This window comes from Oreochromis niloticus, linkage group LG7, assembly GCF_001858045.2.
Source record: "Oreochromis niloticus isolate F11D_XX linkage group LG7, O_niloticus_UMD_NMBU, whole genome shotgun sequence".
NCBI lineage: Eukaryota > Metazoa > Chordata > Actinopteri > Cichliformes > Cichlidae > Oreochromis > Oreochromis niloticus.
In genome coordinates, this window is record NC_031972.2 from 19,908,945 (window position 1) to 19,936,543 (window position 27,599).

The following is a 27,599-nucleotide window of genomic DNA, read 5'->3' on the forward strand; positions in this document are numbered from 1 at the left end:
TTGCCCTCAAACAGTAGGCTGCACAGTGGGGCCTGAGCCTCCTGGCTCCAACTCCACGAGCTGGGTTATATTAAATACAGAAAGTAAATACACATGTACTCAAGACCAGGACTCTGATGACATTACAAAACTGAAACATTAAAACTAGCGTTAAAACCTTGGCAGACCTGAGACACACAATGAGTGACATACTGTTTTTTACATTATGAGATCAATATAAAAATAATATAGCGTATATGATATTGTTAAAATGTGTTTTTGGTTCCTGCTTTTAAATTTCTTAAAATTTAAAAACTTTCTTTAATTTTGTTTTCTTTTTAAATTTCTTCAAATCCTTTCTTTAAAAATGAAGAAATTGTCAAACAGTGAATTACCAAAGAGAAGTCACAAGACTATTAACTTTTCATGTTCCTCCTTTTTAGTGAATGTCTCACCTTTATACACCCCAAAGTTGTTTGGCAAGGTCTATACTTAGAAGTAAATTGTGCTGATTACTAAGCTGGCACAGTGACTTGGAAGTCTTAAGAGACAGTCAAAAACCAAATGGTCAAAAACCAAAAAAAGACATCAAAATAAAAGTTAGATAATTGCAAAGTTACAAACATCATGGATAAACATGTTTAGCTCTAGCTGAGACTCATGTGGGAGTTTTTTTCAACTTAGGTAAAATTGTAATTCACTAATGATTTCTATAAAGAGTTTCCCCGACATTGCCAAGGGAACTGCAGACAAATCTACTTGGCTCTTAAAAGGGCCCTATTTTCAGTTCTGAACGTCAATTAAAATGACCACTCAGCCACAGCTCTCCATCCACTTTTTCCTTTTGAAATTGGTTAGGTATTGTGGTTATTTATCTTTCCAAGAAGTTAAGTCACACTTCAGAGAGAACATTTATAGAGAACTTTTCCTGTTTTCCATCTCAGCCTTCATTTTCTTACACCTGTGCAATTTGCACCTGTGCTTTGAAGCTAGAAAAATTTCCATGCTAATTGCAAGATGCATACTTAGCTACACTTATATGGTTCCCTGCAGTTAAAGGCACACTTGGCTGATTACATGCAGATGACAGGCAAAGTGCACTTCCATGCTGATGTGCCTGTTTGGATAAAGAACGCACACGTCTCTAGGTGCAGAGTATGTCTGAAACGAAGCACGAAAAGCATTTAAATAGACCGACAGTACATGGTTCAGTACTTTTTGAAGAGAGACTAGAGGAAACAAAAAAGAAAGGTGTTACTCTGTGTATCCATTATTTAAATCAGTGTCAAATTCTGTGGTGAAAATTTTTGTTTAACCAGTATGTATTTTGTATTCATCGACCCCACTAAACTTTCATCTTTGTTTCAATTTATTTCTGTTAACGATGGAAAGTTGAGCCGGGTGTAACCAGAAAGGCTCAGCTCACAGTAGGTTAGTACTTGCCTTGCAGTGTGGTTAATTAAACATGTGTATTATGCCATGTTATCTTACTGTGGTACTTACTGTGCTTATCAAATCCACTATGTCATTTGTCAAAAGAACATTAGCTTTGTCTTCATAATGACTTTGCTCCCATAAGATCCTACTTCACACTCTATGCATTTGTAGAAACATGCTACAGTCCTTATTCTCATCATTTTCTTCACTTCCCTCCACGCCTTCTTTGATATGCAGATGCAAGACTTATTCCACAGCCCTATGCCCCATTATTTTTCTCACCTCCACAGTCTACTGGTTTTCTCTCTCTCACACACACACACACACACGCACACACACACAAAACCCCATTCCTATGCACCAGCACCTCAAAGTGAAATATTAGATGATTGAGATGAATTGTATAAATTGAGTCACAGCTTCACAGGTCTTTTTTTTTTCAGTATGAAATACAATCCGTGATTTACGACTGTTTTGCATACATTTGGTATTAAATTGATCACACTTTGCTTTGCACAGGATGTTGCGGTAAGCCTGGGGAGTGATTTTTGCATGTTGCTGTAAAATTACAGAACTGTAACAAAATATTACGATGTCATTCAAGCATTCATTCATTACATGTGTAAATGTGAATGTGGAAGTATAAAAAGCTGTGGAATAGAAATCCAGACCAAAAAGAATGATTATATTTTTTTACAATTTCGTCCAGGAAGCAGACAGTGAATGCAGGCTAATGACAAGATGTTTTTAGTCTGGTTTGGTTTGGTTTCAACCCAAAGCTTATCCTAAAATTACATCCTTTCTATTTAGTTCATTGTGCACTAATATGCACCATAATTACATCTTGCCACTAACTGGTATGTCAATGTCACTCCCATGCCTGAAAAGGTGACAGCCATGGTGAAAAAGACTCACTTTTGATTCTAATGGCTTACATATCAGGACTAAAGAGTAATCTAGTCCTAAGCAGGTCCTAGGTAAATACAATCTCAGATGAACTACAAAGCATGGCTTATTACACTGTATCATTATTGTCAAAACCTAAGACAAAAGGCAGAAAACTGTGAAAATGTAATTTGCCTGGGAAGTCGTATAGGATCATTTCCAATTTAAAAAACTTGAAGTCCATCACACTGTAGTAAGAGAGATTTTTCACAAGTGGAGGACATTTAAAACAGTTGCAAGTTTTCCCACAAGTTAATGTCCCAGAAAATGTACCCCAAGGTCAGATTGTGTAATGCTCAGCGAAACAAACTCAAGTGCTACACCCAACCTACTCAGCCTGAACAAGTATGACTCTTTTCGTAGGGATGCCAGAAAAAAGCCTCTTCTCTCTATAAGAACATGGTAGCACAGCTTACCCTTGTCCTTTGGATAGACAAGATCAAATCAGTGTTTGGCCACGATGCACAGGACCACGTTTACTGAAAACACTCCACTCCACAAACACATGGCCCAACATTGAAGAGCCAAGACTCAGCTGACACCTGCACCAAAAGGACAAGGTTCATGCTGTCGAGGAGCATGTGATAACTCACAAGATCAGTAGTAGGTCAACAACACTCAGGGTCACGTCCACAGGGAACGAACCCCAGTAGGGGTTAAATACCTGGGGCTCTCCACCTTTTGTTCACCTCCAACCTCTTGGATGAGAGGTGAACTTGAAGAAGTCCAAATGCCTTTTTTTCAAGCACTGAAGACTAACATGACTTGGATGAGTAAGAACCTACACATACAACACCTCATACTAACTGTTAAACATGTTGGTTGAGTGATGAGTTAGGCTTGATTTGCAGCCACTGGACTTGGGCATCTTACAGTTAACAGCGAAATCCTCTGCATACCAAAGTATTCTAGGACAATGAACCAGAGGACAAAAGCAGATCTACAACAGAATGGCTGAAGAAGAAAAGAATCCAGGTCCTGCAATGGTCCAGTCTAAATCCAGACCTCAGTGAATGCCTACAAACTTCCTTTTTGTAAAGACAAGAGGGGCAAAATTCCTCCATAACGATGTGTAACACTGATAAAGTCATGAAGAACCTTGAGAGTTAGAAGTGGTTCTACAAGCTATTAAAATGATGGGGTGTACTTAGTATAATATGTCATGTGTTGCTGTTCATCCAAAATTGAGTTTACCTCATTTTATGATACAGGATTGTATGAAGGGTAAATGTGAATGTATGAACACACATGCACACCCTGGTCATGCAAATTTAGAACAGGAAAGCAGCAGGCAGCATTCAAATAGGAGAGAGACAGACTCATACATATATACATTGATACACCACTGCAATCACTAAGTACCAATTAACAACTTGAAGCATACATTAAAAAAGCAAATGGAATAGGGTGAGCCTCACAGGTCATGCAAATTTGAACCTCTAAAACAGCCGTGCTAATTTTTTAGAAATGAATACTCCCCTTAAATAACAAATCTGAACTTAGATTGAATAATTAAAGTTTAAAGCAGATCTAAAAAGGAAGAAGAATACTCTCACTACTGTTTTCACACCACCATGTAATGAGCAGCGGCAGATATCCTCCTGGTATTTCAAAGTTTGCACTCTCTTTCTTGCCTCAAAAAAACACCTTTTTTCATGAACTGCCATATGATCAGAGGTGATTGAGACAGCATTAACACAGGAACCTGACCCCACAGCTCTATATAGACCTGTTAAATGAGTCCGGGATTTTAGCATTTAATTTAAACATATCATATTACTCGTCTTTTAATGGATATTTTCCTTAATAGTTGGCAGAGTAAGAATGCCCCATGGTGAATGCAGTAAAACGTTTGGGTTGTGACGAAAGACAAGCAATGATTGAGAAAGAGAAGAAATGAAGCTCCACTTGCTTTGTGAAGGTGATGCTGTCACCCTTGTCACGTTGATGCATAATGCTCTTTTTTTTTTTTTTTGCAAAAAAGAAAAGATACCGAAAGGAAGAAACAGACAAAACCACTTTTGATAGGTACTCTGTTAGAAGTCGTCATCACTGCTCACCTCTCAGGCGAAGACGATACCACAACATGAATAATTTGTGAATCCAGGAGCCCACAAAGCTCTCAGGCATAAACACAACTACATTTCCATGTTCCTCAGTAATTTTCAGTAATTATCTCCTTTGTGCGCACAGGGTAGCGTCTACTGGGGAGTTGAGTCAACAAACATTACAAGGCAGTTTCTTCCCATATAATGAGTAGCCATGAGACACTGAGACAGACTGCTGAGGTGAAGGGTTAAGCTGCTCAAGGTTGATGAGATGCTTCCTAATTCTCTTCCAAAATATGTGCCTGCTCCTTCTTTCTTAAATTCTCAGCATAGTGTTTATCTCTTTACTATTGCCTGTGCACATATGTGTGTGGGTGTGCGTGGCAGAATTGTGAACTCACACAGAGTTATGTGTGTGTGACATTCTGGCATTAAAGCACTGATGGTTATTTACTTAGATACTCAGATAGTCATATATCTCCATGCATAATTATTTTTACTTACTAGATCTGTTGGCATCTTTGTTGTATTCAAACATTTGGCTGTTTAGACAGATTTCATACCAATTTAATGTGTCTGGCTCATGAGAAAACAAATAAATGCTACCACAGCTTGCGACACTGAGATTTAGGACAGTGGAGTTTTTTTTAATCATTCTATTGGGTATGGTGTAGACAGTCTTTCTACTATTTTTATTTGTGAAGGTCAAAGTTGTTGTGTCACTTAAAATTTCCAAAAAGCTGTATAATATTTTGTGTGTATTTGTGTGGAGTTTTCTCCAGCTGAGATGTCTGCTTACAATACCATCAGTGCTATCTGTGTTGCTTGCAATCACAGTCTATGCATTTATTATCAAAAGCCATTACATAATCCATTACAAACTGGTGTCATGCCATTTGAAACATGTGGATGTTTGCAAGGCAAGTATAGACTTTTCCAAATATCCCATTTAGGTGCATAAATGGGAAGTGTAGGATTTAACCGTTTTGGGAGTATGAGCCATGCTTAGACTCCATTTACACCCAAATGCATTGTGGTTGTTTGCTAATGCATTGTAAATTGCAGATAAAGTGTATGGCAATAGAAACTGAAATGTATGTGATGTCTGGAGGTGGTTGGATTGCAGCCAGGTGTAAATGCAGTCTGTACAGTTTGGCAACATTCAAAGGCCTCTTCTAGGATGTCAAGCAAGCTGTGAAAAAAGCTGAAAACAGCCCTTTTATTTTTACAGGAAAAAAAATACAACCCAACGCAATTGTACAACAGCAGCCTCACAAAATACTTCATTACATTAAAGTGTCGAGACAAAGCCCTGTTTTATATGTCATACACTAATGCACACAGACTGCTGTTTTGATATTCAATGTGAATGGGGTTTAAAAGGTTAGGTTATTTGTTGTAAATCTTAGGCTCTTTCTTGTGAACTCATTTTATTAAATATTTTCATCTCCATTAGCTTCCACAATCTGTTTGCTCAAGTCCTGCTTTTATTATTTTAATACCCGTCTGCTATAAATGTGGTTTTATCTCTACATTAAACAGCCATGTTGCTTTAGCTTGTACATATTCATAAAGCACATGTGATTCATTATTTCTTTTAATTCTGCAAATTGATTGGTGTCATTTTGGGAAGTATACAGGATGCATAAGTATTTAGTCATTCAATTTTATTCAATAATTTGTATATTAAGCTTAAAAACTGAAACTGAAAATGAAAAAGCAAGCATGACCAAAAAGAGATATTTTTTTCCTCACATTGCTCCAGTTGATTTCCTGGAAAGTTTGGGTCTTATTTACACCTTGGCACCTTAGCAGAGGGAGTTTAGCAAAAGAGGAAGCGTAAGGGTAAGAGGAGGTTCTTAAAGCCTCAGTGATTCCTCCATCTTTATGACTGAGTGCACATAAGGTGAGCATGTCTGGGAGATTGCAGAGGCTTTGTGTGCAGTGCTCAAACATTTGTGTGGGTTTGGATTTAACTTTGTGTGGGTATGTGTTTGCTTGTGTGAGTCAGTGCGCCGGTGTATGTGAGTGTGATTGTTCCCAAGGCACTCACTCTCTGTGCAGTAACTCACATGGCGAGGCAGGACCTAATAGACCCTAGCCTAATATCAACTAATGTCAGAGAGGCTTGTATCCGACTCCCTGCTGTTTGGCTGGAAAGGGGTGAGGGGGTGGGGGTATTGGTAAAGGGAGCAATATGTGTTTAGAAAAAAAAAGGTAAATCAAAACAGTAAAGCCAATCAAAACTTAGTGAAACACTAGGACAGAGTAACTGCGAGAGAAATGCTGGGGCCGGTGGTGGGGGTGGGGGTAGTGCACCGAATGCTGCTTCGTGCATGATGTAATAAAGTAGTCAAACATCTCACACAGATGTAGACAAATCATGTGGGAGAGTAGAAGTACATGGAGCACTCATTTTGCAAGGTGTGGCTCTGATGTGCAGCGACTTTTACAGAAAGGTAGACATGGCAAAAAAGAAAAACAGATCGGATTAATTGGACCAGATTAAAGAATACCAATTATGTCATGCTTGTCTTTTATTTTTTTAGATATGTTGACAGCCTTCTGCAGCTTGCTGTACTCCTCCAGGATATTTTACCTTCCCAATCCTATCCCCAGCTCGGAATTGTAAAATATTATTACTTCTATAGTTAGCATTAAAATTATTATTTACTATCAGCTGACAATTACAACAGAGGCGGAGACATTTTTAAAGAACCATTGCTTTAGCAAAAGTAACAATAAACCGCTATGGAAACACCACACTACACATAAAACTGTGTTACTGGCAACGTGTACATAAAGTATCAAAAGTAAAAGTAATTATTCTGCCAAAAAATGCTCACCATCAGCATTATATGGATCAATTATACTGCTGCAGACGGAAGAATGAGCTAACTTTAAATGCTTCTTTAGATTGTTTAATTTACAATAATGCATCATATTCTATACAACATTATGACTGTAGTATCATCATGGGAACTTTTGGCAATATAGTGTATGAAAAAAAAGAATCACAGCTTAATTCAAAGGCTTGAGCGCCATGTGATGTGGTTAACTGTTAATATCTACAGGAGGTTTTAAAGTGTTACATTTAGGTGGTGTAATAACAAAACAGCTGGTAAACTTTGTATAATCATTCAAACAAGTAATTTTGTCATTGATGCTAAGCTGAGTGCTAGTGAAGCCTGCAGCTGTTCAACTTGGATGTTTATTAATTTAGACATGGCGATTTTAACCAAAAGCTCTCCTTGCTAATATGCAAAAAGACTTGTATATAAGATTCTTACATCACACATGTTGGCCAAGGAAGTTAAGAAGAGGACACGTGTTTGTTACAATGATAAATCAGAGTTATTTGCTAAGGTTAGCTCTGTTTCCACACAAAGTACAGATGATAACTGATTTCACGGCGGTTAAAGCACAGCCAGCAGCAGTTGTTTTTAATAAGCTAGTCTCCATCAGTTTCCCAGAGGAAACCAGAGGTTTATCCACAATGTACATGTACAAACAGTCTGGCCTCTTTTTCTTGTTCTTTTTTTTTTATCTTTGTGAAATATCTGAAAAGTTCCAAACCACATAGTCAACACTTAAAGTTAATGTCTCACAGAGGAAGCACTACATTTTCAACTTTTTAGATTTTCACCCCTTTTAGAAATCTACGTCACTGAGTAACACAATTTCATAACACTTTTCTAGTGGCTGTAGTTTGGCACACATCTGAAGCTTCTGCCAACTTTCAGTATCTAGGCCATGAGTAAAGTACATCAAATGTTGTGACAAGAGCAGTCTTTATGTACTCCCGGCATCAGAGAAACTAAAATCCCGTTGGATTACTCTTTTATGTCTCCACAATCACTAGAATTACTTTTGTGTTAACATTTCGCACAGTTAACTAACATTCCCTTAAGCTTTGAACATCATGCCCACAGGTTTGACGTTGGGAATGATCAAAAATTTTAGAGTCTATAAGATCCTCTGAAACTGATGAGCTTCTTTGTTTGTAAAAAAAGGAAAAAAAAACTAGACTGGGACTCAGGGTGACCATTTTTGGTGAAAGCAAATACGCTAGAATGTTCTTACCTTGCCCATTTATTACCTCTCCGTCAAGGTTCACAAAATAAGGTAAGACAGAATTAACATAATCTAGCTGGCAGGCAGATGCCTAGCACTAAAACATACACCCATCAAGGCTTTAGCCTTTACCTGGACTCTTGTTTTGGCAGATGAATAAAGACTCTCTTTGTTCTGGGTCCAAATCACATTCAAACATGTAGGGTTGAACACCAGGGTTTTGTTATCTGACAGCTCATAGAAGGCTGTATTCAGAATCAGACTGGACTTTTGGCAGGTGTCCCTTAAAGCCAGAGGATAAAAAGAGGTGCTGCTTTATTTTAACCTAAAGTATGTGTTTAAAAATATATACATATATTCTGGTAGACCCCCTAAAACAACATATGCCTTATAGTCCTCTTTTCCTTTAGAAACTCATGTCATTATGTTTTTGTTGGGTCCTCTTAATAAAAGTATAATAACAAGATATATCCATAATCGCTCAAAAGCATTCAAATCCCTTTTATTGTTAGTTATTTTTTCTCTGTTCTAGTTCCTGCTTCAGGACATTTGTGGGTTATGCCATACTGACTCCATGCTCAAATAATAATGGTACTTGAATTGTGCACATCTGAATTACTTGTATAATAATTGAAAATGAAAATTTTAGTTAAGTATTTTCCAAAGTTCTAAAACATATTCTTTTCTATACATAAATATATGTCAAATGTCATTTTTTTAATACATAAATGTAAACAAACCACTGCATTGCTAGTAAGTAAGTCACTGCATCAACAGCTGAAGTGTTTTTCTCAAGAATTCTCTAATGTACATTTAAAACACATGATTTATCTACACATAGACGGAACAATAATATGTCAGTGCAGTAGACCAGGCCGAACGTGGTCAGGGTTTCATCACGGCCATGCATCAAAAGATGCTATGCTGGTTCTTTCTGTATACGATCTATAACTGTACACCTGTATAACATGATCGTGTATTAACTAAAGCGTGGAAATTAATCATATATCAATGTGCATGCAATAGCGCTACATGTGCTCAATGAAGCAAAACATAACCCTGGACATTTGTTCTCCTTCTTTGCCTGTAGATGGGCCAGCAGAAATTGGTGGGGAGATGTTTTTATGATTGAATAATAAAATACTGTATCAGTAGTGAACTGTGTGTCACTTAGTGCCCCCACTACGAGGCTATCTTTTTTTAACTCTCCTTTCTCCCCATCACTCTGACTGCAGGCTGGTGCTGTGAATATTCTAGTCATAAATTATTTATTAATAATAACTCATAAATAGATACCAGTTTCAAGCTTCTTTTTTTTATATTTTACCCATCTCGCCATCCACCCATCAATCTGTCCATCCATCCGCTTATCTGTCAGGTTGTGGTGGCAGCAGTCTAACCAGGGTATTCCAGATGTTCTTCTCCCCAACTACACTTTCCAGTTCATCCAGGTTTTTTCAAGGCCAGATCAGATAAATAATCTCACCAACAGGTTCCAGGTCTTTGCCATAGTCTTAACTCAGTTGTCCATGCCCAGATAACATCCAAGGACACCCCCTAGACATTCTAACCCAAACCACCTCATCAGGTTCCTTTCAGCATGCAGGAGCAGCAATTCCGAGATCCACCCTATGGTCATTACCCAGATTTCATGATCATATGTAAGGGTTGGGATGTAAATGGGCTGGTAACTTGAAAGCTTTGTCTTTCGACTCAACTGTCCCTTCATCATGTCAGTCCTGGAAAACGCCTGGATTTCTTCTGATGATCCACAAATGTATTCCAACACTCACTGAAAACATGTTTGACTTTTGATTACACTGATGGCTCAGAACCCTGTACTCCAGACCTCCACTTCACAGACACTGTACCAGACCTCCATGAAACAGTTAGGAAGTGTGTTAGCCAAGGCAGCCCCATAATGTCAGAGCCTATAACATCTCTGGGTCAAATCATCTATGCCTGGCGCTTTACTACGGGGTCACTTCTCAACTACCTTAGGGACCTATGCCAGTGTAACCCGTGAGATTTCCCCAGCATCTTCAGGCTCGGCCTTACTACACATAGGGATTTTTTGGCTGAGTTTGGGAGTTCCTCACAGTGCTCTTTTCTAGATCCCACAATATCTATGTCTAGCTCAGCAGTTCTGCTCCCCAACCAACACGTTGATCCATGCCCAGCTTTCCCATGCTAAGTCACTGTACAGCTTGCCAAAATCTCTTTAAAGGCTGCCAAAAAACCTCCTCAATGGCCCTCTCCCACTCCTGAGTTTTTCAAAACCACAACCTTTTTGCCTCTCCGATGTCCATCTGCTGCAGGAGATCCCCGGGCCAACCAAGCCTGGGAAGCTTCTTTCTTCAGCCTGACAGCTTCCCTCACCACTGGTGTCCACCAACAGGTCCTCACATTGCTGCTATGAGAGGCATCAATGACCTTATAATCATATTTCCTGACAGCTCTTTTCCTATTTTCAACCGAATGTTCAAGACATGGCATTAGATCATATAATACGACAACAAAGTCAGTCACACATACCTAGCACAGAAGTCCAGGAACATAACACCACAATGGTTTAGATCAAGTAAGCTGTTCCTGCCAATTACCCTTCTCCAGGTGTCCTTATCCATAACTACATGAGTATGCAAGTCTCCCAAGAGAACTATGGTTCCCCAGCCAGAATTCCTTCCATGACCCCACCCAAAGACTCCCCAAAAGCTGGGTATTCTGAGCTGCTATTTATCACATATTCACAGACAACAACTCGAATTTGTACAAATTGCTCTCTGGGAAAACAGCACTCAGCAGGGGGGCTTGTGAGTATCCCCATACCAGCAATTCTCCTCCTCAGCCATTACAGAAAAAGAATCTAGCCCATCTCAGTAGAGCTCCACCTCTTGCACTAGCTCAGGTTGCTTCCCTGCTAGTCAGGTGACATTTCACGTCCCAAAAACCAGTCTGTGATCCTTGGGGTGATTCGTCCTGGTTCCCTCTTTTACCTACCCACAGGGCCACTTTTATTCATCTATATGAAATTTACTTCATTGAGTATTCACCCACACTCACCCCTGCAAGGCTGAACTATAAAGGAGTTAATTACCACTCCTGTGATGTGATTTCCAGAGCCTAGCTTTCAAGATGCCTACTACAAAGAATGGCTCACTTCAGTTAGTCATATCAATCACAAAACATATGAATGACAGAATAGCAGATGATATAATAGCTTTTAATCAGGTCTTGATGTCAGTCATCTTGCTTTGTAATTACACTGAAGAACAAAAGAATACAAAAAACCGCCTCGCTGTCTTGCCCCATTACTGTTAATAAAATACGAGATGATGAGATTGTGGAAAAATTGTGATGAGACTTGCCATCTGTGTATTTTTATGTACCAGAACAGAAGAAAATGAAGCAGACGTTTATAAAAGCTGACCTTCTTTTTGGTGGAAAAAAATAATGTCGAGTTTAGTAATGGTGCTTAAATAACCTATAGAAGTGAATACATGTGCCTCAAGGTCTTTTAAGTGACTTTCAGAGCTTGTTTTATTGAACTAAGACTCCCTGTTTTTCCGCTCGAAGTCCCAGGGCCATGCAAAGTTTTAAGAGCTAGTCAGATTATTTCGCTGTCTTTATCAAAAGGACAGAAAATAAAGAATTTGTTGTGCCTTTTTCTTGTTAGTGTGTTAAAAAAGAAAATAGCCAAACTGTTCTGTTGCTTGATTGCTGTGCCAAGTAAGAAAAGATAACCTCCTGTTGTAGTCTCTTGTCCTCTAATCAAATGCTCAGAAGTGTTTCTCTGCATTCAGGGTGATGACATGAAAGTCTGTCAGGAACAGAATTTTTAACTGCTGGTTAGGCTTCCTTGTAAAACTGCGGTGTCCGTGTTGGAGTAAAAGTGGGAAGAAAAAAAAGGAGACTGAAAGAGAAAGGGAGATAGAGAGGCAGATGTTTGCTACAATGGGTAGACACAAATGGGGGAGGTTTGTAGCAAGTGAGAAAGTGCAAGTGGAATAATATAAAATTAGAAAAGCTGTGGCTCTAATCAGTTCCACACTTAACTGGCCTGTATGCCCCCTCACTCTGCATTACTGAGCTTCATCTCTATGGTAATGCTCCTGGCCACCAGAGTTCATTTCTACAATTTCCTAAAGCAGGCCAACAGAGATATCAAGGTACAAAAGAAAAAAATCTATGCGCACTCACATTGTATTTCACTTGTATACATGACTCAGGGGAATGAAAGGGAGGATGAGCGGTTATGTGTCGTGCCTACATATAACTGTGCTTGCTGGTGTGTGTGAGTGTGTGTGACTGAAGGGAAGCGAGAGTGACAAAAAACACTGACTGGTGCCATTTTGGACTCACTGGTAACACTTTTTCTTGTCACCGGCCACAGCATGTAGCTGCATATACGCAATTACCTACACAAACAAATGCATAAAATCACTCACGTACACTCACACAAATTCCGCTCTACTTCAAGGCTGCTTCATTCACAGCATCAACTCCCCAGCTTAATCAATATTGGCCATGACAAGTCACCACATCTCCTCCCCTCGGTGGAATCATTTATCAACTGAGCTGTGGCTGCAGATGTAATAAGAGATTGTTACACAACTCTCAAGATAAACATCTCTGATTGTTTTGTTACACTACAAATTGGCCTTTTTTGATATTGCCCCTTAATAACTGTTTAATTTTTCATCCGGGGCCTGTGCCCTTAGTGACGCTGGGTGCTTTATCTTTGTTATGACTCATCTGGCTGGCCCACTCGCAGCAAGTGTTTATTCAAATAACAGATATTACAGCTGTTAAGCATATTACATGCAATTGGATCGTCTACATACCCAGCTCTCATAAATCTTTGATTGTGCATTTCAACAAATTGGCGAATATGGCTCTCAAGGGCAAATGTGACGGCGTTTTCAAAGCAGTGGTAGGGTACAGGCTGGAAAAGAGAAAGGTTGATTGATACTGTGAGAGGATACATAAAAATTTTAATTCAGAAGTTATATGATGTACTGGCATAATTCAGCTATGTTCATTTAGCAATGAATGAAACATCCTCCATCTTTTCTATATTATTAAAAGGGTGGCTAAAAACTATCTTGCAGTAAGTTACATGGATTACTGTATCCACAGTAAAGGTAGGCTATTCTATTAAATCAAATGAAGCACAGTGTGGGGTGTCTGCCCCACGCTACAAAACCTCTGCACGGTGCTATATAATGACTTTGGATCGACACTGAAGAGGCTAGCTGCTGTCTTTTTTGCATATTGTCATACTAAAGTGTATTTTGTGGGAGACAATTGTTTCGAACAAGAGGCTTCTTCTTTTGTTTGGAATGCCTTTCGTTTCACACTCCTCTTTCAGGCACGAGGTAATTATCCCATTTATGGATAAATCCAAACAGCATGGCAGCCATAGAAATTACAAGCATGCTGTGTTATGCTGGATGTCATATTTTCTGTCAGCTGTTTTCAGACTCTCTTTATTTACAACAAAAACACTGAGAGTGGTGAGAGAGATGGCGAGACCATGCCACATGAGCACAACTTGTATTGTCCAGTGGCAATTGCATGTTGTGCAATTGGGTCCATAAGTTAATTACAAAAAAATTCAATTTTTTTGTAATTTTGCATCCGTATACCACCACAAAATTGAGATGTGAAGTTGTGTATGAAGTCCAGTCCATCCATCTATCTATGCATCCAGCCATTTTCTTCTGCTTAAACTAATTCAGGTCATCGGGGAACTAGACCCGATCCCAAACGCAGCATACAGTCTGGAGAGACTGCCAGTCTAACACAGGGCTAACACAAATAAAGACATAACCATTCATGCTTGCATTCATTCCTACGGCCAATTTAGACTCACTAGTTAACCTAACATACTCGGAGCACAGCCACGTAAGCACAGTGAGAACACAAAAAACCCCAGCAGTCCAGGACCATCTTTCTGTCAGGCCACAGTAAATTAATTTTTGATTTTTATCAAAAGCATTAATTGTTAATTGATTTAGGGGTCAGGTGTTTTATACATAGCCTTCCATTTTTAGGTGTTCAACATTAACTGAACAAACTACCATCATTTTAAACATAAAGATTGTTTTTAATGTATCAACTAAATGACCACCTGAAGTCTAAACTCACTGGACATCGCCAAATATTGTGCTTCTTCTTCTTCTTCTCCTAGGCCTTTACTGAATTTTATTTCTGTCTTTCTGGATTCAATTTTGTCTTTAGTAACTGAAAAGCATGCTCTAATGGTTTGGAAAGCACTTTGGGTCAACTTCTTCTTGTTTCAAAATGTGCTATATAAATAAAATTGACTTGACTTGAGAGCAGGTGACTGACTTGGCTGTTGAAGAATACCCAATTTCTTTGCTTGAGAAACTCTTGAGTTGCTTTTGCAGTGTGCTTTGGGTCTTTATCCATTTACACTGTGAAGCAGTGCCTGATCAGTTTTGCATTTGGCTGAATGTGAGCAGAGTACACAGCCATATGCACTTCAGAATTTACCCTGCAATTTCTATGAGTAGCCACATCATTAATAAACAGTAATGACCCATTCCATTGGGCAGCCATACGTGCCTAAAGTTTTTTCAGTCTCACTGATAGGTTTATTTGGGGTTTTCAGCCTAATGATCACCTCTTTCATTTGCCTTGACATCTCTTTGGACCTTACATTGAAAGTTCCGTTGAAAAGCTACATAATGCAAGTTCAACACTTAGAATTAATTCAAGATTTTATCTGCTTAATTTCCCGTGCAATAATGAATGAACAGGCTTCATCTGGCCATGAAACTTCTTATCAGTCAATTGTCCAATTACTTTCGAACTTCTGAAAATGGGAGACAATGTATAAAAAAAAATCCTGAAGAGTTAATATAATACTTTTGTTAAACCTCTTGAATTAAAGATGAAGGTCTGCACTTCAGTCACATCTTGATTATTTTATTTAAAATCAGCTTTGGGGGTGTAACGAGGCAAATACGGAAGCTTTGTTATTGTCCAAAAACCCTGTTGACCTAACTGTGTATCTTAAATACTATCAAAACACCGGCATGGAATCAAGAGATGATGTTCATGTAGAGAGTTGTCTTAGAAAAACCAGTGCAAGTCTTTTCTTTGGTGGGTTTTATTAATTTTCTTCTACTTCCAGTAAATATCAGACTCAGACACAGTGGTGAAGTGGATCTTGCTTCTTGTGTTAGCTGCTTTATTTTTTGTTGAGTTTTTTTTAATATGACTTAAAAAAAAATTTTACTTTTGTCAAGCAAAGAAATCAGTCTTTCCTGCTATATGTCAGGTAAAGGTAATTTCTTTTTTCCTTCCTGGTGTTCTTTCATCCACTTTGACACCCTTTCAGCTTACCCAGTATACTGCAGCCCTAGCTTCCATAAATCCTCCAACACAACCCTCCCCCTATCTGAACTGTGCTGGCACCCAGTGGCTGCTTACATAGAGATCAAAAGACTGTTGTTAGCCTGCAATTCTACCAAACCCCCTGCTCTAACATCTCTTCCTTCTCTGTGGTAAACTGACCATCACTGCCCTGTCACGACTCGTCAACCCTTTGTCAGGTCGAACTCTTCTTTTCTCATTTTTTACTTTTTTTTTCTCAGATAGGTAATCTTTTGACCTCAGTCAGAAGTGTAATCACTTCCTATGGATGCATCCTAAAAAAAGCCCCCTTCTGTTCAGGAGTTCTAAACCGCAGTTCAGAAGATCAGAACCAGCACTGTGACCCCTCAAATCCTGCATTTTTGTGAATCTTACATACTTAAAAAAACCTGTACCGTCACATACGGCAGTGTTTTGTGTAATGTGATTGTAATGCGTACAAGTGGTTATTACTGCTGAAAACGACTGCTGAAGAAGCTGTTTATACTTTTTTGGGGTAATGTTCAGCACATTAGATTAAAGTCTCCTGCAGACGGCAGACTACTCAATAATGTGCAGGGACAAAAACACATAAAATACTTAAACTATGTACATTGGGTCATACGACTAGATATTGCTTTCACACAGAGACAGAGCATCCTCTAGTGGCAAAAATTATTATTGTGTTTTTTCCTCCTTTTCCTAATAGTTTTTCAGTATATACAGTGTTTATTGATTATTACAGTACAGAGCTCAGACTATTTGACGTTCACAAATGCATAAACAGAGTATGTAGTACTTTTTCTACTTCAGTGTTTCTCTGTAAGTGGTCATTAAAGTGTGGCAGGATGCAGTTTAGTGCTGGATCGTTACACAGGACTGTATAAGTGGAACTTGACTATTAAATAGTAATAGACTGATATTAAACTTTGGATGGGGAAATATTTTCGCCTTTACCTCAGCAATGTATTTTTTCTAGCTATTTTTACTATTTTATTTTTTTATTTTTTATAAACTATCCCTTAGTTAATAAATACCAAAGCAGACTCCTTTTCACATGCGCAAGAATTACTCTTATCACTCTTATCACTGCAAGTGTAACATTTTTTCATCAAATTTTCAAGCATTTTTAATGCAGCTGGCTTTTAATATTTTTTGTCTTTTTTATACTAAAAATCTCAAATGCTTTGATATGCCTTTATGTGACTTCTCTTATGATGCAGTTTTACATGCCTGCTAAATCAGTTTTAGTGTATTGATTTCATTTGTTTATTCGGAATGGTGAAAGCAAGAAGATTTGAAGTGGCCATTCAGAGTTGCCCTGTAAACGCATTTTTAAAGTGCTCGTTCAGCTTTGACCCAAAATGGTTACACATGCTCAATTAGCAGCTGAGCTAGAACAGACACTGATAATCAGGCTATAGCCTTTGTGAGCTCAGCACCAAGGATTTGTATGTATATTCAATACTCATTTCCTCTGGGAATTAGGGTGTCTTTGTTAGTGCTTGCATCAGTCCACAAAAGCAGCTTCTAAATGAGTGGAATAGACCATCCTGCAAGGTTTACAATTTGCTGAAACAGTTAGGTCCTGTCGTTGTTAGGGAAGCTGTTCAAAGGCAGGTTGAGTCATCTTTAGAAGGACCGTATGGGAGCATATGGTGGGTTTATGACTGGTGGGCAGCCAGTTGGCTGATTATAAGAATGGAGTTCTGAGTGTCAAAGTGGGCACTTGAAATCATTGGAGTAAGCCTACAATTCAACCAAAAGCTCACGTGTACAATACTGGTGTGCTTAAACATAAAAAGCAAAAATGAACGAGAAGGGACTGATGTGATTTTCCCAATAATTCCAGCTTTAAAAAGCATCGTTAACCTAAAGTATATTCTTGTTGATATAATTCTTTAATCTGAGGTAATGAATTGTTGGCGAATCTCATTGTAGTTAAGATGAAGTGAATGCGGTTGAACTTAGCTGATCAGTGTTTAGATGTGGGAATGAGGTTGCTATTCTAAACCGCACAAGAGCCAATTATCCTGAACAATCTCTCCGTAAGTACCACTCAATATCAGTTACACAGTCACAAAGTCAAAATAAATATACCCACTCAAACATATGTGGGAACGCACAAATAGACACAGCCATCTGAAATTAGGTGAAAGATGCACAGTCAAAGACACACAGAAACAAAAATAAAAACCACTATCCATCTATTAATTAGCTGTAGCCACTTATCCTGTAAAGGGTGGCATAGGGATTGCCAAATCGTCCAAATTAACTTGTAGATATGTTTACTAGAATGCATATGTCTGATATAGAGAGAGCTGGTGTAGCTGGGAGAGTCAAATGAGAAGCACTACGCTTTGCAAAGAACAAAAAAAAATCAGTTGTTATACTGTTAAATGTTGACACTGATTCTACTATTAATAAATAAATAAGGACATCTGTATGTAAAGTGTCTCGTAGATAGATATATGGTCTTAAAAAGATGTTATTCGACCACATATTTTATTTATTTACTTATTTCATACGCTTGTATTTTGGAGATTCTCATTCAAATAGGAAGCATTTTCTATTTGTAGACTCAAGCAGGATAGAAGGCCTGGTTGGCCAAAAGGGAGTCTAGTGTCCACTGCTCTTAATGAAGACACATGGGTATTGAATGAAACATGAGTAAATATACAACTTTGCCAGCATTTCCTCAGCAAGCCCGTACTCACATATGTAGTCTGGTGTGCGGAGGGTTGCTTGCAGTAGTAAAGCTGCATGTGAGTCATGTAACTTTAGTTGGCTAAAAATGAGCTGCTTAGGAATCCAGAACAGGCACATAAATCGTGAACATGCAGGCATATTTTACATATGGAGATTTTACTTGTGTGTCAGTCAAAGTACTTTGTAATGTTAAGTTGACTTTAGCGAGTTCTAAAGTTCCTCTACTGAAAAAACAAAAGAAATCTGAGCTCTTGTAATCAGATGGACTACATTCAGCCTAGTATTTTATTCCCGAGTAGCTGACATTTTGAATGTCAGTAATGTTATTAGAAATCTGACAAGGAAACATTTATTATTTTTATTATTTTCATTACTTTTCTTTGCAGCAGACAGCACGTGTGTTAAAAATAGCATTAATGATAGCTCTGTTCTGTTCCAATTTCCCAGTTAGCCATGACAGACTGACAGAGTGGCAGGTGAGTCTGTACACACTGTAACAAGCTTCTGAACCAGAGCAGCTGAATGCAAATCAGCAGTCATTCATTTCCACCTGTGCTTTTCTAAGCGTGGCAAGTCAAAATGTCCTCAGTGAAAAAAGTCTTATTAGTGAAACCATTGTGTTGTTTAAGGCCCGTTATAGTCGATGCTTTATTACAGTCCTCTGTAGACCTTTTTCTGAAAGCATTTTAAGTTCAGACGCAGCAAAAAAAAAAGCACAGGTGTAGGAAACAATTAGCGTTAATCACGACTTTATCTCATTTTAGTCTCAGGAAGCAACATCAGTGACCCGGCGCGCACATTAGCACCCACACATTTGTCGCTAGGTCTGTTGCTCGTTGCATAAGCCGCCTGTCAGTTTATAAGATGTAATTTTTCAGTCTTAAGTAAGATAAGTTAGTCATAGCAGTGGTGCCATGAGTGGAGCCATTTGTGCAAGATGAAGATGATCTTTCTAGAATGACAAGCAACTGGCTCATCTTGTTAACCACCCTGGTTTGTTTGGGTTGTAGCGTTGCAGATAAATGTCTCTTCTTGTAATGAGCTGTCAGCAGAATAAATGTTTCAAGTTTCTTTCCTGCCACGTACACACAGACACACATAAACACAGTCCGAGAAACTGCAGTCAAGCTAAAACCAGGTAAATCGAAGTCTGACATTCTGTCAGTTCTGAATTTGCTTTCTCACCTACTTACCTGTGCAGATGCCAGAATCTACCTTTGAGATTGGTATGACATCTGTTCCTTTTGTTTTTCCCTCAAGGAAAGAATTTGCAAAAGAAAGTTTAAGAACATTTAACTTTTTATATCCATCCAGGTGTCCATTAAAAGTCTTGATCCCACCTTTTTTTGTTCGTTCGTTTCGATCATCTGTACATTGAACCAAACATCTGAACGGATATAGTGAGCAGTGCAAATCTGGGCTTGAAAATCCAAAAAGGTATACGTGATCTTGGTCCACAAACCTTTACCTTAGGTCCCATGAGCCACTGGATGAAACTGACTGATATAGTTTAGCAATCAATATGTTTTCTCTGAGAATAAACCATGTTAGTTAGTTTATACCTCTTCTGTCTCTCTTTCTTCTCATTTTCTGCCCTTGAGTTGATCCTTCCACCCCTCCATTTTCACAGTGATTGCGTCTAACAGGCTTTGTGATTAGACAAAGAAAGGAGTAGGACAGAAAGAGAGAAGCAAGATAAAAAATTTATATCAAGAATAGGGAAGCCAAGCCCTAGGGTTTCTATCACACAAGGTCTGAGCTCTGAGATTTGGTCCTATAAAAGTGGATTATAGGAAATAAGTTGCTGCAGCCTTCCATGCTTTCAGGATGCAGTAAGACAACCCATCTTTTTGACAGTAAATGAACCAAGGCTCCTCCAGTTCAACCACGATGGCCTATCTACTGAAAGAAAATGCATCACAGCATTTTCTGTTTTATATCTCTACATGTAGACCTAATGATATTTTTACCAAGTAGTTTTTTTTCCATTGAAAAATATCATAGAGGTGCAGATCAGCAGATCAATAGAAATGGAAAAAAGTTTTTGAAAATGTGTGCATTTATGGATGTTTGTGGTTCTTTATCTTCTAACCTCCGACCCACAAACGTCACTGTTTGAGGTCATAATTCATCTAATTCTCCTTGCAGTTCCACATTTTATGCTCTTCAAATAATAATATTGCCAATAGGCAGTCTTGCACTGCAAACCCCACAGAAAGCAAGAGGTTTTTTGATGGGGGTATTTGGATGTAGGATGGCTCTCTACTTTTCTAAAGTTTAGCAACCACTATGCAGTAGAAGAAGTTAGTTAATTAAGCCAACATAAACTTGAACTGGAGCCAGAATTTTCAGTTTCAGTGCCATAAAATCAGAAATCATCTTGTCTTGTGTCTTTGGTACTTATGTCTACGTGGGTTTTTTTTTTCAACCTCAGTATTGGTGTCACACCTTAGATAGAGTTACTTTATCAGACTATACGCAAAATTGTACAGAAAGAGACCCACCTAGGAAACTTGCTGTAAGACAATAAACTTCCTTTGCCAAAGCTATTTGAAACATGTCACATTTTAAAATGCCATCCAGTAAAAACCAATTCCAAACATTAATTCTGTGTCTGGGCCTTAAAATAAAGCATGACAGACACATCTTTGGACCGTATGTTAGCTAGCCTCGATCTACGAGCTGCTTTGGCATTATATTATTAACGTTTGCTCTCTTGGCACAGAGGATGATGGGATAACAGAGGTGTTTGCATGTCCTCCAGTGCTGTTTGCAACAGCGTTTATTAACAGCAGCTGGTAATATTAAATGGCAAGAATGGCGTTTATACATGGCAGCTGGTGATATTAAAACATCGAATGGTGTTTATAAATGCCAAATGCCATTTTAAATGGTATTTATAAACGCCAGCTGGCGTTATTAAAATGTCGAACAGCAGGGAGAATGAGATGATTTATGACCTCAGTGGCTTTACGTACTATTGACAGTTGTTATTATCATTTTTTTTCATGTACTTATCATCTTCACCAAAAATGAGAAAAAGATTTTTTATGGGGTCTGTTGTTACCTTCGCCTGCTGCTCTTTGTTTTGCCCTCGAGGTGGTGGACACAACTGTGGCTTTTACTGCGCCTCTAAGCGTCACGCACTCACATGTTGTATTTGCACGCATATTTTGCTTTTGTACCCATTCTGTTGTTGTTTGCAGGGCCTTTGAGGAATTTCCTCTACTCACGGGTGAAAGAGATTACTGAGATTTTTTTTTTAAAAAGAAGCAAAAAGATTATCTTGTTAGATTTATGGTTTAAAAATTTAAATATGAAGAACAGTGCACAAAAAAAGTGATGAAAAAGTTAATGGGAACAAGTCCATAAAAATGTAAAAACCTTACCTGATTTATATTTGGCCAGTCTCCTGTTTAAGCTCATCGTCTCTGGACTATTTTCAGTGCAGCTGGTATTTTTAAAATCTCTGTGGAAGTCCCACTGTGTCCTCTGGTACTTGTGTGTCTGGAAAATGTGCTTGATGTCCTCCAATGTATCCGGTGTGGGAGCTTCCCAGGAGAGATCTAAAGATAAAAGCCGCACTGGAAACTGTCTGGACATGAAAAAAAAATATGACCTTGTACTGGAGATAAGCCAAATTTAAATCCTGTAAGGGTTTTTGATTTTTATGGCCCTATTCCCAGAACTTTCTGATCACGTCTAAGATAAGGAACCGATGAGCCGAACACCTTTATTTTTACCTGTGCATAGAGGAGGACAAACTCCTTTTCCAAAAGCACATAAAATATTATCATGGAAGAAACTCGCGAGACAGTAAATCCCCAAATCCCAATCGCTGAATGATATAGGACACTAGCAGCTGGACAAGGTACTGGAACATGCCAGGATTGCAGATGCTTTGAACTGCAGTCAATTTTCATGAGGTTCGGCTGCTTCCTTGACTGTTAAACATAACCTTTAGATTCCTTCAGATACTTAAAGTTTCTTTCTTTCTTTCTTTTCCTTTCTCAGGGACAACAATTTTATTAAGGACTTTCCTCAGCTTGCTGATGGTCTCATGGTTATTCCTTTACCGGTAGAGGAGCAGTGTCGAGGAGTCTTGTCAGAGCCCCTGCCCAACTTGCAGCTACTCACAGGTGAGAACATTTGAGGAAGTTTGGGAATATGTTTTCTTGTCAAGTCTCTCTCTTCTTTTAAAGGCATTGGATTTATTGCACTTTTTGCTACGAATAGCTGTCTAGCATCCAATTTTAGCCTGTTGCTTGAGAAAGTTAAAAAAATATATAGCACCCACACAACAATTTCTTATTTGAAAGGCCCAGGATCACGAAGATACAAGTTTTACATTGAAATTCATAAATCCAGAATCTCAGTATGTAGATTATTCTTATGTATTTGCCTCTGTTTTGTGAAATCCAGAGCACAAGATCATGTAATATTATATAATAAGGTGTGTTTTGATCACAAATTCCTCTTTTATGCTCTGTGCTGTTAAGGCCAGTCCCCCAATATATCTTAAAATGTGAGCACATGCAGAGCAAATTACACATATAGATGCCCAAAAACACACTAACTATATATAAACACTATTTAAATATATGGGTTTATAAACTATGTATATTGTTTATTTATGTATTTATTTAATTTTCAACCCTATTCTGTGAGGGACTGATGCACTTAAATGTTGGTCTTGAACCTGCACCTACACCTCTGCTCCCTAATCCTTCCATTAGCTAAATTGGCACTTGGTCCAAAGTGACCCCTGAGATATTTCACTGAGGGTTCTGCTTTCACAACAATTGGACACACATGCGCGTAAACTAAAATTACCCTTTTTCACTGTGCATGAATGTCTCAGGTGTAAAACGCCTTTCAAAGGCACAGGATCAAGGTTCCCGTAAGCAGTTTATTGTTTTCCCCCCCTTGCTCTTCACTTTTGTGGCTATTTAGTTCTAGACTGAAGTGAAAGTTTGGTAATTGAATTGCAGGGAAAGGCAAGATTGCTCCCACTTCTAATGTCAGCAATCCAATTGGAGTTCAAGCTGCTCTATATATCACCATTGATCCAGGAGCAGCTGGGATATGGGCTGGGATAATAAATGGTGTTAAGACAGTAATGGATAACAATGGTTGTGCAATAAACTGTACAAATGAAATGATAGATTTAATTTGTTCATTTATTTTGAATTTCAGCATGTCTTCATAATTCTGAGATTTATAATTAGTTTTAAATTTGTTGTAGCTGTTAACTTTTTGATATCTTTTTGTCTTATATTCACCGGTTTGTTCACATGTTTTTTCCTTAGGGGATGCCCAGTTCAGCGAGGCTGTTGGGTACCCTATGGTTCAGCAGTGGAGAGTGCGCAGCAATCTGTACAAAGTCAAACTCAGCTCTATTACCCTGGCTACAGGTCAGTGTCTGAATAATAAAACTCTGATCACCTGCCATCAGAATATAAGAAACTGATCAATAAGAGCATGTTTTCAATGCTATCACCTAGCTATTAGTTGAGGTATCTTTTGGGATCGTTATTTGGTATATTTATTATATTTTATATTTTTAATGGAACCTGTCAAATGGTGGGATATATTAGACATCAAGTTTTAACATTGATTTTTTGGAAAGAAATGGCCAATTGTAAGAATCAGAGCAACTTGACATGGACTAAATTGTGATGGCTAGAACACCAGATCAGAGGATGTACAAAATGGCTCATGTAATGTTTCCCACGTGCATTGTTTAAAGGAAGGACAACCAGTGAAATAGCCTAAGGTTCATTAATATGTGTGATGAGTGAAGGCTATCCCGTGTGGTCTGATTCCACAAATTGCTACAAACCTTAATGCTGGCTATGACAGAAAAGTGTCATAAAACACATTGCAGTGAAGGTTGCTGCTTGTGTGGCTGCATACTCACGGGCTGCTCAGAATGCCTGCAGCTGAAGTGTCTACAATGGACATGTGAGTGTTAGAATTGAACAATGGAGCAGTGAAAGAAAGTAGCCTGGGGTGTCCATGTAGACAGAGGAGTGCGTGTGTGTGTGTGTGTGTGTGTGTGTGTGTGCCCACGTTGTTTGCGTGGGGAACAGATGGCAGCAAGATGCACTACAGCAGGAAAGCAAGCTGAGGCAGGTAGAATGATGCTCTGGCCAGTGTTCTGCTGGAAAGCCTTGGGTCTGGCAATTATGTGGATGTTACTTTGACATGCAGCACTCACCAGGCATTGTTGCAATCCACACAGCCCCTTCTCCGCAGCTGTGTAGTTTCTATAATAGGTAACAATACCATGAGCTTTAAAAGCATATGTGGTTTGTGCTGAAAAAAAAAACCTTGCACCTCACAGCTTACAGGGCTTAAAGGATCTGCTTTGTGTGTCATACCTCAGAGCCCCTTTAAAGGCCTTGTGGAGTTTATGCTTTGACAGGTCAGACTTCCTTTGGTTGCACAAAAAGGACCTATACAATATTAGGCAGGTAGTTTTAATATTGTGACTGGCCAGTCTATCCTTTTCACCTATTTGGACAAGAATTCACTCATCTCGTCCTTGACTTTTTAGGCTTTTCTAAGGTGCTGAAGACACTGTCAACAGAGAGCACACGTGACGAGCTGCTGGCTTTTCTTCAGCAGTATGGCAGCCATTATGTGTCTGAAGCCCTGTATGGCTCTGAGCTCAGCTGCAGCATTTACTTCCCCAGCAAGAAGGCCCAGCAGCAGCTCTGGCTGCAGTACCAGAAAGGTGAGTATGCTAACAGTTAGCAATTAAAGCCCAAAATATCTTTGCTGAATTCTGGAGTAATATATGAGAATGCCTGCCACATATACAACACAGGGATAATTTAGATAACTTATAGTTACAAAAAGGACACCATGTTTTAATAACGGGTGAACCTGTGGTGTGAACAGAGTTAAACTAAGCCCTAGTGTTAACAGAAACATGGGTCTAAACTTTATCTGAATATAGAAACTTAACTTGTGTATAAAGAGCCCGTCCTTAATTAAATCAGCCTTCGGTTAAATTACTTGAATTCAAGATAACTGTGTTAATTTAAAAGCATCCATCATCTGGCATTTGCAATGCTGTTGCTTTTTTAACTGTGTTTTTTGTTAACCTTTTTAGTGATCCCAAATAGTGATATTTAGTTTGTGTGACCAGTGAGGTTTATTGGCTCTAAAAATAAAAAGAAGACAAAATTCTGGGTCACAGAGGTCGACTGCTGAACATCCCCCCCCTCCCCCTTACAAAGAGTGATATAACAAAACAGTGTTTTTTTCCAGTTCTAGCAAGGTTTATAGTGGATAAGTCCATAAGCATTTGGACAGTGAAAGAATTTTTCCTCTGTACACTATTACAGTGGATTTTAAATCAAACAGCCAAATGTGATTGAAGTGGAGGCTTGCAGCTTTAATTCAAATGGGTTTAATAAAAGTATTGCATTAACTGTTCAGGAATTAAAGCCATTTTATACATTTTTATATCCCAATATTTCTCGCCTTGAAAATCTCTTGGGTTGTTTTTGCAGTATTATACTGGTCATGAACCGCTGTCCGATCAGCTTCCAGCATTTGTCTTAATCAGGACAGAGAGTATTTAGTGGGAAGTATCATTATAACAGTGAGTATCACTGGCCCCCTGCTGAATTTGTAAGTTTGCTCACTTACAAAGAAATGAACAGTCTCTTGTTTTTATGTTGGTTTCATTTTAATGGAGACAGAATATCAAATAAAAATCCAGAAAAAAAAAAAATAAAAGTTAGAAACTGATTCGCATATCATTGAATGAAATAAGTATTTGATACAACTCTGCCAGAATTCTGGCTCCCATAGGCGCTGTATGTGTGACCATCAGTCGCCCTTGGTCTGGTGTTCCATGCAAGATCATGCCTCATGCAGTGAGGATGATTAAGAGATAAGTGGTGGATCAGCCTAAAACTACACAGGAGCAGTTAATTATCTGAAGGCATGTGAGACCGCATTCACCAAGAACACGACTGGTAACATACTATGCCTCAATGGACTAAAATCTTGCACCACTTGCAAGATCCCCCTACTTAAGAAGGCACAAGTACAGGTCCATCTTAAGTTTACCAGCGGTGTGGATAGATGAAACCAAAATCAAGTTCTTTGGCATCAGCTTGACCCATTGTGTTTGGAGGAAGACAAAAGGCCCAAAGAACACAGTCTTGGATGAGAACGTCTTTACTTCTACCAGAACACTGAAAATGGGTTGTGGATTGGGCTTCCAACCCAAGACAAACCACTAAGGCAACAAAGGAGTGGCTAAAGAAGAAGCACATAACTTCATAGAGTGGGCTAGCCAGTGTCCAGAATTTAGTACTGTAGAAAGTCTGTGGAGGGAGCTGAAGCTTCGACTTACTAAGCCACGAAACCTCAAGGATTTAGAGTAGACATGTCAAACTCAATGTCAAACATCATAGGCTGCATACAGCTGATGAGAAGTGGCCCAGTGATATGATAAATGTGTAAAACTACAGAAAAAGGTTCTGGCAGGTAATTGCTCACTGTCCTTTAATTATAAATTTAGAATATAAAGTTTTCATTAATTCACAGGAAATGTCCTTGTACTTTGGTGTATTATGGATGGCATTGGGGAGTGGGGGTCTATCAATAGGAAAAAATAAATGCACTCGTTTACATTTTCTTAGTGGGGTCAGCCCACTTGGCAGCGAGTCTTTTCTGGGCCGATTCTGGGCCTTATATTTAACATCCCTGATTTAGAGAATTTCTGTAAAGAACAATGAAAAATCCCTCCTAGGATGTTTGAAAACCTGATGACCAACTACAAGATATGTCTTACTGCTGTGCTGGTCAACAAGGATTTCTCCAACAAGCACTAAGTAATGTTTTTCTTGAAGTGCTCAGTGACATACAGATAAATTTCCAACTTTTATGTAAGCTATATTTTCCAGATTGTTGGTTAATCTCCCTCCATTAAAATGAAATTATAATAAAAATTTGAGATTGTTCATTTCTTTATAAGAGTGCAAACTTACAAATTCAGCA

The 27,599-nt window shown here is 38.6% G+C and overlaps 1 protein-coding gene across 3 annotated transcripts in view; it reads left to right on the forward strand.

Annotated features, from left to right (window-relative positions):
* Window positions 1-27,599, forward strand: part of astn2 (astrotactin 2) — a 292,012-nt gene that overhangs the window by 199,711 nt on the left and 64,702 nt on the right. For all 3 annotated transcript variants that reach the window (XM_025909010.1, XM_005459486.3, XM_003454979.4), the window contains exons 14-16: window positions 22,590-22,714; window positions 23,885-23,989; window positions 25,135-25,314. In XM_025909010.1, the coding sequence (XP_025764795.1) occupies window positions 22,590-22,714; window positions 23,885-23,989; window positions 25,135-25,314 (410 nt within the window). The remainder of the gene's footprint in view (window positions 1-22,589; window positions 22,715-23,884; window positions 23,990-25,134; window positions 25,315-27,599) is intronic.